General features: G+C 38.4%; 3 protein-coding genes and 1 non-coding gene across 4 annotated transcripts; 2 read left to right on the top strand and 2 right to left on the bottom strand.

Moving 5' to 3' along the window:
- Positions 1-3,188: 3,188 nt before the first annotated feature.
- On the top strand, positions 3,189-4,469 carry LOC101313437. Its single transcript, XR_185051.1, has 3 exons — positions 3,189-3,595; positions 3,682-3,743; positions 3,846-4,469. It is a non-coding gene; the product is annotated as an uncharacterized LOC101313437 (transcript).
- A 1,066-nt stretch (positions 4,470-5,535) lies between these two features.
- On the bottom strand, positions 5,536-7,072 carry LOC101295263 (exopolygalacturonase-like). The gene is made up of 4 exons (XM_004306088.1): positions 7,028-7,072; positions 6,622-6,927; positions 5,965-6,480; positions 5,536-5,763 (listed from the first exon to the last, which is right to left on the bottom strand). Exons 1-4 carry the CDS (start codon positions 7,070-7,072, stop codon positions 5,536-5,538), a joined length of 1,095 nt encoding a protein of 364 aa, XP_004306136.1.
- Positions 7,073-8,885: 1,813 nt separating this feature from the next.
- On the top strand, positions 8,886-9,852 carry LOC101313141 (probable calcium-binding protein CML45-like). The gene has a single exon (XM_004304242.1). It carries the CDS (start codon positions 9,099-9,101, stop codon positions 9,726-9,728), a length of 630 nt encoding a protein of 209 aa, XP_004304290.1. The 5' UTR covers positions 8,886-9,098; the 3' UTR covers positions 9,729-9,852.
- A 270-nt stretch (positions 9,853-10,122) lies between these two features.
- LOC101294974 (pentatricopeptide repeat-containing protein At5g39680-like) lies at positions 10,123-12,592 on the bottom strand. Its single transcript, XM_004306087.1, has one exon. It carries the CDS (start codon positions 12,590-12,592, stop codon positions 10,478-10,480), a length of 2,115 nt encoding a protein of 704 aa, XP_004306135.1. The 3' UTR covers positions 10,123-10,477.
- Positions 12,593-16,040: the final 3,448 nt, after the last annotated feature.

The raw sequence follows: 16,040 nt of genomic DNA, 5'->3' as shown, positions 1-16,040 counted from the left end.
TTTAGAAGGTTGAAGCATGCAGCCAACTCAAAAGAAGTTGATCTTTTTTGGTGCAAAAGAAAGTTTCATCTGTTTTAGTTTTACATGCCAGAACTTATGCATGCTCAGAAAGGAAATCTGAGTTCAGAAATAACCTGCAAACCATTTTTGTTAAGGAATTGACATTTATCTACATTGGAAAAAGTGGAATTGACATATATGGAATTGTCAAAACCAAACTAACATGTATGTGACTGTAAGGAGGTTTTAGGCCAAGAATCAAAGAGACCTAACAGAGTTGGATACTTTTTGGTTAGTTTGGTGAAAGGTTGACCACAAATGGTTGGATGGCTTATGATGGTTCTGGCTTGGGGACCCAAATCACCCAATTGCATGTGGTGCTACTCATCCTCTTTGCTTCCTCTCTTTTCCCTTTTGGATTTGCATCGTCATTTTACAAGTTTGTGGTGTGGTTTGTTGATTGCCTAAAGATTTTCTAGGTTGGAGTTGAGGGTATATTTAAGGCAAAATAATCTACATAAAGCGGTGGAGTTTACTGAAGACATGCAGTGTCAAATTCTGGCCTCTCAACACTTATCTACCTAGCTATATATATATCTGAATTGCATGACTTTGATTCAAAGTTAAGTCTTTATTAAACCTGGCAATATCTAAATTGCATGACTGGTCTGCAAAACTCTCAAGCTAAAATAAGAAAGAAAAAAAAAACATGTTTCTTGTGAAAAAATAATCAACAAAAGTGAAAGATTAAAATAAAAAAGAGCACACATTTACGACAATCTTGTAATCAACAAAAGCCTCCAAGGAAAATATAAAACACGTATTGTTTTGGCACAAATGCATTCTTCCTCTCTTCTCATTTTTCTCTAAAATGGGTTAGCCAATTGCTACAAAAGTTTCTAGGATTCCATCTTTCTTGGTTCTTAAGAAAACACATCCATTAGGTGAGCCATCAAGCAGGAGACCTGAAACTCTGAATGACTCTCGATCTACGAAAATTCTTCTACACACCAAGGTGCAAATGAACCGAGCAACTAATATATAATATTTTGATTTGGTCATCCACATCGCATTATCATGCATATATACAAATACCCTGTTAACAAAAATTTAAAAAAAAATAAAATAGTTCTTAGTGTTTCCAACACAGGAAGTGAGGACATAAGGTCGAATAAGATGTACTCTTATTATGAGAGCGTAAGTTGATCGAATCAAAAATGAAAATGAAATGAAAGAATTTAAGGTCTTTAGTCTTCATTCGATATTTGTATACAGTAATTTGAGGACTTACACATTAATGGTGTAACGTGCACATTAGGGTGCAAATGAACCGAGCAACTAATATGTAATATTTTGATTCGGTCATCCATATCGCATTATCATGCATGTATACAAATACCCTGTTGACAAAATTTAAAAAAAAAAAAAACAGTCCTAAGTGTTTCTAACACAGGAGGTGATCGAGGACATAAGGTCGAATAAGAGATACTCTTATTATGAGAGCTTAAGTTGATCGGATTAAAAATGAAAATGAAATAAAAGAATTTAAGGTCTTTAGTCTTCATTCGATATTCGTATACAATAATTTTAGGACTTACACATTAATGGTGTAAGGTGCACATTAGTGCGTAAAATCCGCTCTGATCTATATATATAAACCAGTCTCTGGTTTGGCACACTTTCACATTGTTTTGAGATTGGAACTCGCAAAGTCAACTTCTGCCTGGTTCTTTCCAAGTCATGCATTGAGGTGTAATAAACAGTAAGTTAATCCTTAACTAATTACTGTTAATTGATTCAAAAGGACTTCTAGCTCTTACTTTGCTTGTCCCCGAGCCGGCCTTCCTTGAATATTGTATGACCTTCTCTCAATAAGTAAACCAGTAAAAACATCCTTATATTGTGAGCAAAAGATGAAGGGTTTCAATCTTGATGAGCTAGCTAGTAGAAAATAAAGGGTTTCATTCTGCATTTTCTGTAGTCAGTTATTCACTAAATGGGCATCAGGTGCATCACTGCATCATATGCGATTTCAGATTGAAACTTATAAAATATGAACTAGGAATATATAAACAATTAACATGAGGCAGATTCATGGGAGATTGGGAGGGGAATGGGAAGCTTCACTTTGCCTGAAAAGCAAGAAACACAAAGCTGGGTTTTAATGGGAAAAGCCAATGCTGAAACTTTGTATATGGTGTGCACAAAGTTTGATTAGTATAGTTAATTAGCATTAGCATTATATAATCAATGTTAAAACCTTGTTTAAACAAAGAGAGAAAGGCAGACCGCAGACATGAAGAACATTCAGGTACTTGGGGGCTTAATTAATCTAACGTGCGTGCACGAACTGAAGAGATTAATTGATGATCTTAATCCACATGCAATCACTATATATAAGTGGTGCAATTAGTAATTTTCATTCTCTCATAGATTATTCGATAGGTTGTTGGATATTCTGAGCTTGTATATATAGTCAGCTTTCTAATAAGATCAAGCCCTTTTCTGCTTCACTATTTACTTAATTTAGGTCAATTTAGGTTCCAATTCCTTTTCATCTAACTTGATTGCTATGTTTCCCCCACCGACATCAAATTAAAAATCTCTAAAAAAAATAAAGTCAACTTTTATGGAAAAAAGAAGTCAACTCTCATAGTTTATGGGATTCATCAAAGTTTAATTAGTCAATTGATATATGAGATAATACCTATCACAAAATGATGGGTTTGGGACCAAATTGTAGTATTAATCCCAATATATATATTTCAGGTAGAGCTAGGAACCCATTCCATATGTTTCCTACCACATTGTGTCAATGAATTAACTAAGAAAAACAAATTATTTTCGTAATAACTTTATTAGAAATTGGTCTTACGATTCAAAAGTTTTAACAGTTAAAATTTACAATCTCCTTTAATTGTGTGGTTTGCAAAAGGAAAAATGTAAATTTCACTCTCCTAAATATTTGTCTGTTATATTACAGATTATAAAACATTTTAAAACGTTCTTCCATTTAAGTTTCTCGCTTATGTAGTGTCTATTATTTTACTTCATCAACGATAAAAATGAGTACCTATATTGTCAAAATTTTAATGTTATTTCCTTCAAAACAAAATTGTGGGTAGCAGATAGGTAACAATAAATACTCTCTTATCAAAACCATCGGAACTAGGAGTTGCCCTAATATATAAATCTCATCTCTCTGCTTTTATATTTCTGAAAGCTGGAAGCTGAAATCCTATAATTGATCTACAATAGTGGGAAAGACAGATTGAGTATAAATAGAATCCTTGAAAAAATCAAACATGTTTACCCTTTTATCTCTTTACAGCAAGATTCTGTTACGCTTTTGAACTCGGGAGTACTTAAGTTCTAGGACTCTTTGTCAGATCTGAACATTTTAAGGCGGTTACTCTGAAAGTCGAGAACCTTTTCTCTCTACCTCTCCCAGTTCTCGAATTCCATCCAAACCCAGAAGATATTCACAATTGTGAGAGCTACCCATTTCTCATAACGGTGCCACAAATTATGGGTCCTCCTTGGTTTCTTAGAATTCTCACGGTTTCTTGCTTTCTGGCTCTGTTTTTCTCTCAAGGTAAAACTATACCTATTGCTACTGCACCAGTTTCAAGTTTTTCCAATTTGAAGAACTAATTTGATTGGCGTTGTTGTTTTGTTCAGGTTTTGGGAGAAATTTGATGGAGAGAGGTGATCAGCATGGGGACTCTTCATTCCCAATAGAGGTTTGATCATCTTGTTTCCTTTATTTTTATTTTCCTTGTAGTAAAAAGTTTGGTTCTTTTATTTTTTGGGGATATGAATCAGTTTTTGTGTTTGTTTTCCAGGAAATTGATCAAAGTGTTAGGAAGATGTATGAAGTGATGGACTATTCAGATCCGGAGCCGAATGTGAACCCAAGAACAGGGTACATCTTCACCCCTCCTCCTCAGCCCAATAACTAAGATCATCATGATCAACAATTTGTTTCTAGAAATAAAGTCATATCATGATCACCATGAAGGTTTTTTTGTGTTCTACTTTCTTTTTGTCTTTCAGTTTTGTTCATGATCACTATGAAATCTCAGTTCATTTCCTAGTTCCCCCAATTTGTCTAGGGTAATATGCTTTGGTTTCCTGACTTTCCTCAGCTCTGAATGTTCATGTTCTTTTTGTCGAACTTGTGATTATGACACTGCTATTTCAGAATTTACAGAAGGCTTATATCATTCATGGAATCTATTTGTTTTGGATAACATTTGACAATTGACACTGATCTAGTCTGATATATATTGGCAAGTGTGGCAATATACAAATATTTGACTATACTCCATGAGGTACCATTTGACTGTACTTTGAGGTTTTGATCCCTGAATTGATCACAGTCTTGTAAGCATGGAAGACTTGGGAGTGAAAAATATAGATAGATAAACCAATCTTGTGGTTGGATTCGATGTTACTGTCGCATAAATAGAATTTGGATTGCTCTTGGTGTTCATAGTAAATGTCTAACATCGTTCACTTGTGAAGTTTCTTGCACAATGATCTTCTAAATATGATTAGTAGCAGTGGCAAGCTAAGGCCCAGTTTCTGTCCATATTAGCGATATTACACAACGTCGTTAATGGTCCATTTTCTTACACAGCCCAATCACCAACCTTCATACTCTGTTTCTATACTGCCCATATCATATTAACCAGCAAGAAAAAACACGAAGGTGAAAATCCAAACTTTCATTTCAAATAAAGGACGAAGACGTTCATACGAATCGAAGTCTTACCGAGACCGAGACGTAAAAGATTCAAGATTAATAGAAACGGGAGAAGTGCGAAAAGAGAAAATAACGGCTATCGTCGATAAGGCAAGACAAGATGTCGATAAGGCAAGACAAGATGACAAATTGGTGAATAAACGAAAATAAGGACGAAAAGGTAAAATCACAACGGTGCCTTATGAAGAGTAGGTCGATATGTTCCCACTTCAGTATATAGTAAATTTTACTACATGTATCTTTAATTATGTGCAAAATCTCCAGATTAGGCAATAGCATAAGTTTAAAAAAATTTAGAATTTCGATTCATGTTGATGACGGTGTACTTTAATAACAATTATACGACCACATGAATAACATTGTAAACCATCTTCTGACTACGACAATGGTTAACATATGAAGATATCATGTGGTATTGTTAATGGTAGGAAATTGATCTTAAAAGTTACCAACTACTACTACTGAGAGTCATAATTTGCACACCTGGCTCATTCTAACACAGGTACTAGGAGGATGAGACAGAAAACCAAATTGAAACTTGCTCATGAAATCTGCTCATTCAATATCACATTGCAGAAACTACACCACTCTGTTTTCAAATTATGTTGTACATATGAAAGAAGCATCAAACAAGTGAATGATGCTATACAACTGTTTCATTCTTTTCTTTTGGCGACTAACTAGCAAGTCAGCCTCAAAAAACAAAGCTAGCTAGGTCCAAAGACTGCTTGAAGTCAAAAGCATATGCTGCATAAATCTAGCTAGACTTATATGCAAGGACGAGGGTTTTGTGTGCCATAAGATACACCAACGGCATTTTCACAGTAAGAACTCGCAAACCCTCCGGTACCGTTGAGGGATAACTTGATATTGTTCATCACTATGTTCTTGCAAGGGCTGGTTCTGCTGCATTTCAGAATCACTGCTTCTTTGGAGGAAGAAGTTCCCCGTATGTTGTTATATGTCACACCACTAATCTGCACATTCGAAGTAACCTACACCAGAAGAAATAACACTTACTTCGTTGGATAAAATCAATGTTCACGTACTCAAGTAGTTAGATTGATAGTTTGTGTCAACATAAAAGAATCGAAATGTGTTCGACTAAGAACCCTAGCTAATATGTTGGTGTTGTCAAAAACTTTCAATCACCACATTATACAGTACTGATAAAACAAAGAGAGTGATATACATACCTGTTGATTGCAGGGAGGGTTAGGGCAATAATTCTGATCGATAATAATTGGGTTCATGACATCAGTCATCACAATGTTATCATATATAATCTTTGAAACCTTCAAGGGATGAGATTTAGCCCATGTTTTGATTCTTAGACCATTGGTAGTCCCCTTTAAGCCACTATCTTTCACATATACTCCTTCCACATCATTTTCATTACCATACCCTCCCAGACTTCCAATGCTGATTCCATGCCCCGGACCGCAGAAAATCTTAGAAATGTGGATCTCCCTACTTCCTGCCAATATGGCAATGCAGTCATCGCCGGTGCTAATAACCGAACGTGAGATTCTGATACGGTAGGAGTTTCCGATTTTTATGCCATCGGTGTTGGGGCTATCACCAGGAGCTGACAATCTAAGTTTGGTGAAGTCCATTTTGTTGCATCCATAAACCTTAATATGAGCCATTTTGCTGTTGTATGATCTCAAGTGAGCGACGGTTGCATTTGTGACGAAGTAAAAACTCAAAGACTGGTCCATAGATATTTCAGAGACAAAACAAAGATGTTAAATTACGAGGAGCAATATGTTAAAGTACTTGCTTTCTTGTAGCTTAACAAAATGTCACTACGGTTAGGAAAAAAAGAGAGGAGCAATATGTTAAGTACTCACGATGGGGAGTGCCCTGCATGGACCATTGTTGCAGTTGTTGTGAGGCCAAACTAAGGATCCTTGGCCGTCCAAGGTACCGCCTCCGGCTAAGGTTAACTGCTCCAAGTATCGGAAGTTTATCCAGTTTTCAGAGTTGAATGTTGATGGATCAGTCGAGGCTCTTAAAGTCCCCATAATCAAAAAGGCAATCGGACCATTGCAGGGACCTGAGAATACAACTGGGAACAACTTGAATATTCCTCTGGGAATCAAAACCTTTGCCCTTCCTTTCCATTGACACGCATCCTTCCATGCTTTCAAGAATGCCTAAATGCATCGAACAAGAGTAAATACTCTTATCAGTTATATGTGTATTCACGAAAAACTTACCTGGCTTATTGATCAGTTACCGCGCAGATTAACGTACCTGACTGTTATCAGTTACTCCACCTTCAACAGCTCCATAATCCATCACATTGAAGAACTTGCGCCGACCTAGTTGTTCGGTTTGACGAAAGAGGTTAACATTCTGGCCATTTGTTACCCATACCAACAAGAACATGAACAAGAAAACCCTAAACCCTAGAAATGAAGATATCAAACTCATAATGGCTTTTCTTCAAGTTGTTTTTCTTGCTAGGTTATTCTTGCCAGAACATTGGGGCCTCTTTTACCTTCTTATATAGCAGATAACACATGGTTTGATTTGTTCATGATGAAGTGATTAGAGATTAATTTGTTTCCCCTTTCGTGTGATAATCAATCATGGAATGGTTATCATCGTCTGTGTCTTGATTTCATGTTTCCCTATTCACATTCTAACGAAAGATATGAATCGTAAACGTTTAATTACGGTTGATCCAACCCTATTATTTAGGCAAAATCCGCAAAATATAATTTGTATAAGGCAAATATATAATTTTACATGGTAACTAGCTAGAATTTTGTGACACTGCATCAAGTCATTTTGGGTTTATGGTAACTTTCATTTAAATTCGTACGTTTTAATTATATTAATGTTAATAGATTGGGATATCTATTTCAATCGATTTTTATCTCTTTCTGGTTATTTGTAGAAAGAAATTATCGATATAACGGAAATAGGGAATAAAATCAAGACAGAGACGAAAAATGATAACCATTCCATTATTGACCGTTGCACTAGAGGGGAAACAAATTAATCTCTAATCACTTCATCATGAGCAAATGTACCTCAAACCATGTGTTATCTGCTATATATACAAGAAGGTAAAAGAGACCCCATTGTTCTGGATCAAGAAAAACAACTTGAAGAAAAGAACCATTTTGAGTTTGAATGTTTAATATCTTCATTTCTACGGTTTAGGGTTTTCTACTAATATAAAGGTAGGTCCTCAAAAGATTCACCCAATTATGGATTGCCTAATACATATTTTGGTGAAACTTTCCAACACCTAGTTTTATAGTAGTAAAGATATTTTTTTTTTTTTTTAATTCAAGATAGCGGTATCTCAAATACTTCATAAGTCCAACGATTAATCCGTTGGGGACCCGGACAATGCAGCCCCTCCCCTGCCTATTTTTGACAGTGTCGTGATTCGAACCTAAGTTGGGGAGCACACTGAACAAGGTAATAACCACTAGACTACCTTGTAGTGGTTTTTATAGTCGTAAAGATAAAACTAAGATTTGAGACTAAAATTCACTGACGGTACCGGTGCTCCGAAGTACCAATAGGGGAAGCTTGCCACCGTTTGTACGCAGAGGCCTGCTGAAGACACCAAGACCATGGCTTCCCTTCTTTCACGTCTAAATCAATGACTTGTGTAGAAAGGCTACACACTTGACGTTCCAGGAGGCTCGATGACAATTTCCTTAGCAGCCGTCTACAATTGACTTTGTTTACGTGGCTTCGCAAACTTTACACACACAAAGACACTAACCCAAAAGTAAAAACTAAAAACCATATAATAACTAGAAAAACGCACACGCCACAATAAACAATATACCAAAAGCATGAGCAGCCCAGAAAATCAAATCTAACTTCCCAGAAACTTTTACCCAATTTTCCATTCCCTTAACTTGGTCAATCAGCCAGAAAATGCCTAGCACAATCCTATATAGGACAAAGAGGCAGAGCCAAAACCAAAAGCAGGCTAGGCCTGTATGACTCACCCTCCAAACAAAAACACTGAAACTTCCTGTCAACATTCTCAACACAAGTGCTAATCAGGTGACCATTTCTTCTTCTTATACTTTTCCACCAAAGACCTGCGATGGCACATAGCATCTTCCCCCGCCCCCCATATTTTGGGGCTTGACCAGATTGCTGTCTTCAAATGCAAGACTCAATCTTTGGTTCTATATAAGACACCATGCACTTTGTCTATACACAACTCATATTGTTGATGTAAAACTTAAACCATTCTCTCATATTCCCTGCTCTTGCTCTTTGTTTCCATAGATTCAGATTATCTAACTTGGTTCCTCACGGATACTGTAAGCACGACACCGCGTACATGATTTTCAGCTTATACTACTCAATTACAATGGAGAAGACATCATCATCGACTACTGATAACGCATCATCTTTAATTTTCATTGTTCTGATTGATGCAATTATTACTATATTGGTGCACACAGTATCTAACTGGTTAGATAGCACCCAGAATTGCTTGTCAAAGTTCCAGTCTTTTGTCCAATCCCAACATAAGTGTTGCAACTCAAAGGTTCGGGATGAGAAGAGCTTCGATTCGGAGTTGAGCCAGCTGCCAAAGATATGTGAAAAGAAGGATGATGGTAGCATGAGCAGAGATGATGTGAAGATGGTGATGGGAAACTTGGGGATTTTTTGCAGTTCAGAAGGGGAGGAACTACCTGAATCATTCTGTTCGGATGAGCTTTCAGGGCTGTTTGATGAGAACGAGCCGAGCGTGGAGGAAGTGAAACAAGCTTTTGATGTGTTTGATGAGAACAAAGATGGGTTTATCGATGCAAGGGAGTTGCAGAGAGTTCTCTGTATTTTGGGCTTGAAGGAAGGTTCAAAGCTAGAAGACTGCCAGAAAATGATCGAGACGTTTGATGAAAACAGAGATGGAAGGATAGAATTCTTTGAATTTGTAAAGTTCATGGAGGCTAGCTTTTGCTAGACTATTTTTTTCTTCATTTAAATCTAACAGCACAGTTATCATTCCCGCATTCGTTTTTCTCCGTTTTTCTTCTAACATGTACCTTAATACTGTATATATGTTATAATTACTATCTGTATTAAACATTATCATTATGGTTAGTTTGGTCGATGACAAACTCGTAAGCACAAAAGAGCAAAAGAGCAATAGAGCAAGAGCAAAAGAATATGCACTATTCATCACATGTCAATATATACAAGCAAACAGAGAGCTATCTATGTGAATCCATACAGAATAATTCATCGATGTACCTTGATAGGACTGGAGGAGTCTACAGAAATCATATAATCTGTAGAAGTTTGGAGCCAGCTTAGATAGGCAAGGTACTTAACATTCAATTTTGAATGGTAGTCGGTTTAGTGAAATAACTTAGCCCTCACTCAGTCACTATTCTGAAACTTCCTTCACTTTGTCTTGGATTCTTCAGGTGACTAACCTTGCTAAAAGTCGTAATCTGGAAATTAGAAACTCATTCAAAATCTTTTGCTATCAATTAAATAGAAATGGAAGTAGCTCGTAAGTCATTTACTCTAGAGAGCATGTAACTCACTTGCATTTCGTGAACTTCTGCATAGCAAGTCGCAAGTTCAGTAGGCTAGGAGCAGCCACACAGCCCACACTCATAGAGGCTAACATGGGGTAACCTCTATGACCAGAAAAGATACAATTTCCTTCTCTGGTAATTAAGATGTTTACAGCTCTCATCATTGTCACCAGTAATCTGCACATGAGCACCTCCCGTCTTGGAAATGATGGAATCTATTGGTATCTCTAACAATTATAACCCTGTTTGTGACCTTAGAAATTAGTTTCACAGCAATATGGCAATCATCACATATCCTGAGGTTCTTAATGACACGAATGGGCGCTTCTGAAGGTGTTTTCATGAGTCCATATGCTATTGCTAGCTTTTCACTGTGATAACTTAGGTAATCTTCCTTTTGTTCATCCTCCACGTCATGTAGCACTGCAGCAATATCTGGCACATATCCCGACGGTTTAATCTTGGCCAACAATTCCCCAACTTTTTCATGTATCTGAATAGTCTCCGGGTGTGTCTTATCATCGGAAGAAAAGATATGGGTCGTATTTCTTATCTCTATCCAGCTCACTCCAGGCTCTTTCTTGATGTTTCTGTCCCTCGTCAATTTCCGGATATTCACAACTCCATCCCACCTCCTGGCCTTGGCATACATATTCGACAATAATATATACGTACCCATATCATTAGGATCCATTTGGAGAAGAACCTCTGCTACTCGCTTACCTAAACCGTAACTTCTATGTACATGACAAGCATTAAGCAAGGTTCTCCAGGCAATAATGTCCCACTTGACTTCAGTAGTTTTCATATACTTCTCAGCTTCATCAAGTTGTCCAGACCTGCTAAGGAGCCCGACAACACATGTATGGTGCTCCAGTCCAGGTTCAACACCAAACTGCTTCATTAGTTGGTTTAAATAGTAGAAACCTTCCTGCACCAAGCCCATATGAGCACAAGCGGAGAGAACGCCAACAAAGGTAATGTGGTTAGGACACTCTCCTGCCGTCAACATATCATGAAACACGTTTAATGCTTCCCTACCAAGCCCATGATGGGAAAACCCAGATATCATTGCATTCCAGGTCACAGAATCTCGATAACACATATCCATGAACACTTCATTTGCTGCTTGAATGTTTCCACACTTCGAATACATGTTGATCAATGCATTCCCAACAATGATATGGTATTTGAAACCTGACTTCCTAACTCTAGCATGTAATAGATCTCCATGTCTCAGAGCAGACAACCCTGCACATGAGTTAAGCAAGACAGCAAACGTATATTCATTTGGACGAATATCTTCAAGTTCCATTTTTGACAACATACCTAATGCTTCCTCAAAGTACCCATTCTGGAAATAAGCAGCCATGACTGCAGTCCACGAGAATATGTTCCGCGTTTGCAAGCCATCGAAAATTTTCACTGCATTCCAAACCTTGCCACATTTCCCATACATATCAATGATTGCGCTACTAAGAAACACATCACACTTCATACCTGCCTTCAACATTCTGCTATGCACTTGCAGACCCAGTCTCAAATCCTTAAGCTGAGCACAAAGGCCAAAAACAGTGACATATGTAACACTATCCCAAGCCATGCACTCACCTACCATCATACCCACAATCTCCACTGCCTCCCTCACATGCCCATGTTCCAATAACCCATTTATAACAGAATTACACGAAACAATATCATAACCCGGCACAGTGTTCAAAACCCTCATGGCCCCTTCCATCTCTGCACAACTCGAATACATCTGCACAAGTGCATTCTTAACATACTGATGACACTCCAATCCAGCCTTCAACACATACCCATGACACTGCTTCCCCTCTTTAACTCTCCCACTATCCGAACAAGAAGCAAGAACAGTTGCGCAAACGTACTCATTCGGGCAAAGATTTTCCACCGAAACCATGGTCTTGAACAAGCCAAGAACTTCAAAGGCAAGCCCTTTGTGCAAGTACCCAGCCATTAAGGCACTCCAAGACACCACATTTCTGTGGGGCATTTGATCAAACAGGTGGTGGGCAATTGAGATTTGATCACATTTGGAGTATAAGTTGATGAGAGAGTTGGTGTGGAATATGTTAAGGGGTTGTGAGGTTGGGTTGGAAATGATGAGGTGGGCATGGATTGCTTTGCCAATTGTTAAGTTGTTTGTATCGGCTGCGTTTTTCAAGAGCTTAATTGGGTCTTCAAAATTGGCGGGTATTTGTTTTGGTTTGAAAAGAAGTGGCAAGTGAGAGTTTCGTAAAAGCTTCACGGTGGCCATTCCCTTGCTTAACCTCCTCGTGGGGGAGGCAAGTCTTAGCTTTAGCTTTAGTCTTATTTTTTTATTTTTTTATTTTTTTATTTGGGTAAGAGAAGGTAATTGGATTGGGGAGAGGCCACCAACCAACTCATGAACTTTAAGAACGGTCAATGACTCGTATGAATCCAACTAACATCTGGGTTCAAGCCGATCAGTAAAATTTGGCTGGTTTAAAGTTTTCTACATTGTAAGCTCATAAATACTTAAAAGTCGAGTTTTTGAATGACACAAAGTCGTGGATGTTAACACTTTTTACCAGCGTCATACGATTCTTATGGGTACTCAGCCTTATGTTTGGGCTTAAGCGGTTGAGGTATTTTGTCATATACTAGCTTGAGTAGCTTAACCTCAAGCATCCTAAATTATTTATAAGTTGCACTTATTGTTTCTCTAATCCACCTGAGTGCCAAACAACCGATTCCAAACTTGAGCAAAAAAAAAAGTCCACAGTGGTCTCCTCTCGGATCCCAAATGCGCACCTGGACGGCTGCTCATTCACACCATTTGGAGACCATAGAAAATAAGGTCCACCCAAGGCCCTAGTCGAGCAAACCAGCAGCCGAGAAGCCCAAGCCCATATAAAAGCCCTTTCGGCACACGTCTACAAGGGGCATCCATACACCAACTGTCCCTGAATGCCATCCTGATCTAGCTCCAAGCCTTCAACTAACCGAGCCCAACCCGTTTATCTTTTTTTGGGCCTTTAGGTATTTTTTCAGGCCCAAACATGATTTTTGCAGTTTTACACCATTTCAGCTCTAGAGATCTAAAAATAATAAATCAACATTGCATATCAACATTATAGATCAAGGAAACTAAATAGATCAACCAAAATCATCATACAATGACATCTACTTGACTCAAAATCTCTTCCCCCAAATCAGAATCTTGTAACCCCAAACCCTCTTTCGTAATGTCTCCAGGCACCACAGTCTTTTCTGACACTATCGAGTTCGTTCTTGCTCCCCATTGCTCCCTCAACACTCTAATCAGGTCCTTCCCAAGTATCTGTAATTAGAAGTACAAAACCAAAAACTAAATTAATTAGAAGTACAAAACCAAAAACTAAATTAACAGAGTTTAGATGACAATAATAACATGCAGGAGTAAATTACTTCTAATATGGCATGAAGTTCATTTCTTCTTTCATTGTTTACTTGGTAGGTACACACATCATATGACCCAATATGTATGTTTTGCAGTGAGCACACACCAGAATCAAGACCAGAATCACATCAAAACAAGGGTTACCCGGAGACGGGGATGCAACACGAGCCTTATTTTTTGTTTTTGCCTTCTCTCTTTAGCCTTATTTTTTTTTTTTGTTGCCTTCTCTCTTTAGTTGCTTTCCCTTTAAAAGCCTGAGATGAACCGGTGGTAATAGGCTCCGGGCGATTCACAGTCCCAATAATAGCGTCTCCCTTTTCTTGTTCTGCACCATGGATACCAATAATTAAATTATACATGGGTAAGTTAATGTGCGGCAATTATCCGACTGCATATATAGTTGCATACTGTATATAACATCAGACTTTGATGTTTCTTGTTGTTTTTATTTTAGTATAATAAGAGATGACAATCTCAAAAACCCAACGTACAAGCAGAGCATGATAGACATGAGAAAAACGCACAGCATGCATTGTTGCAAGAAAACATAACAGTTCTGCCACATAAACATTGAAAAAAAATTATATGGACCAATAATATGGTAACGCGTGGCAAAAATTTATATCTCGGGCCTGAACAGGCTTTCGGTTTAGAACCGAGTCCGAACCGGATTGAAAGCATTCAGACCGGTCTGTGGCCCGAATCAAACTCCTCCCATTTTGGACCAGCCCGATTAGGACCGATCAGGCTTTTGGGTCCATTTTTTTTCAGGTTTTTGGGCTTGAACGCCCAACATTAGCTCCAACGTCTCCAGAGCTCGTTGTTGTCGCACGCCAAGACCCTAGTAACCTATGCGGCTATGCCGGTCAGAAACGACATGACTGGAGTCCCTTAACAAGCCCCATTGTTGCTCTGAGGCATACCATCTTTACCTTAAAATAAATGCATTTGAACATGCTTGATCTAGTACCAAAATAACAAATGTATTACAAAATAAAAAGTTACGATACTACACTACATTACTAGCAAAATAACACTTCACACAATTTTTAATCAGTGTGAGATAGTCTTATTTCACACAGATTTTAGAATGAAATAATGAAATAACTGTTTACACCCAAATTAATATTTTACTGGATAATAATTATCTAAAATAAATGTTAATGAAATTTATGATCCATGTCATACCGACGAGCCCGAAATATATTGGGTTTAGACCCGCCGGCAGAGACATGCGAACTAGATGATACAGTTTGCATGCGGAACAGATGGAGGACCTTACGAAGTATAAGGTTGCACGCGAGGTGATGAACGCGAGGTGATAGGCGAGCTAAATATTTAGGCGAGGTGACAGGCGAACTGAATACTCACATGCGAGGCGAGGTGACTTCGCGTATGTAGGAGACTTTGCGCGGAAGCAGAGGAGAAAAGTCTGCATGGGAGAGGGCTAAGTCATTAGCCGCATATGTTGACTGGGTGGACAAGGAAGTAGTGTCCTTGATTGCTTGACCATGTCAGGGATGATCGAAGAGTTCAATGTTTCCCATGCACGTGAAGGTGAAGGTGTTAGTTAAGGACTCTACCCCTATTTGCATGGGTGAACAGTGGTGAACGTCTAGGTCTTCATGAGATGTTCTACTCTTCAAAGCAATCACATCACGAAGTGATTAACATCGCCTACGTCACATTTATCGTTGAAGATTTCTATAAGTCTTTGACATGTTTTGGGCCAATATCTGTGGCCCTAAATAGCTCTATATAAGAGAGTTCGAGGATCTGGTTGACTCTCTACACACAACGACAATCTACAACTCAACAAAAATACAATACAACTATCGACCCAGTCGAACCCAGATGCTAAAGCATCTCGCCTTAGCAACCTTTTTCCTTTCACGCTCCCCGGAGCTCTGTCTCTTTACTTTCCCGGCTCCCCGAAGTCATTGCACCTTTTACTTTTCAAGCTCCCCGGAGTTCCCTTGCGTTCTCGTTTTCCTTTCCTTTGGTTGCTCTGCTCGCTACAACCGCGAGTATCGATATTGGTGGCGAATAAGCTACTGTAATTCCTCGTCCGCAAGGTAGCACCGGAGCCTTGCTTTCGTTTGATTAGAAGTACAGGTCAGCGCACTACAACAACAACCCTACTACATTTCGCGTCCGCGCGATGGCACGCCCCGCATCCCTAAAAGCATTGACTGCTGCTGTCTCTCTCCTTGCTGAGAATTGTGGCCAAAACAATAACTATTAATCACGGATACACTCACAGATTACTTATATGTGTTACTTATATGTGCTCTCCTTCGGG

Source organism: Fragaria vesca, linkage group LG6, assembly GCF_000184155.1.
Source record: "Fragaria vesca subsp. vesca linkage group LG6, FraVesHawaii_1.0, whole genome shotgun sequence".
NCBI lineage: Eukaryota > Viridiplantae > Streptophyta > Magnoliopsida > Rosales > Rosaceae > Fragaria > Fragaria vesca.
This window is presented reverse-complemented; position numbering and strand designations above follow the sequence as displayed.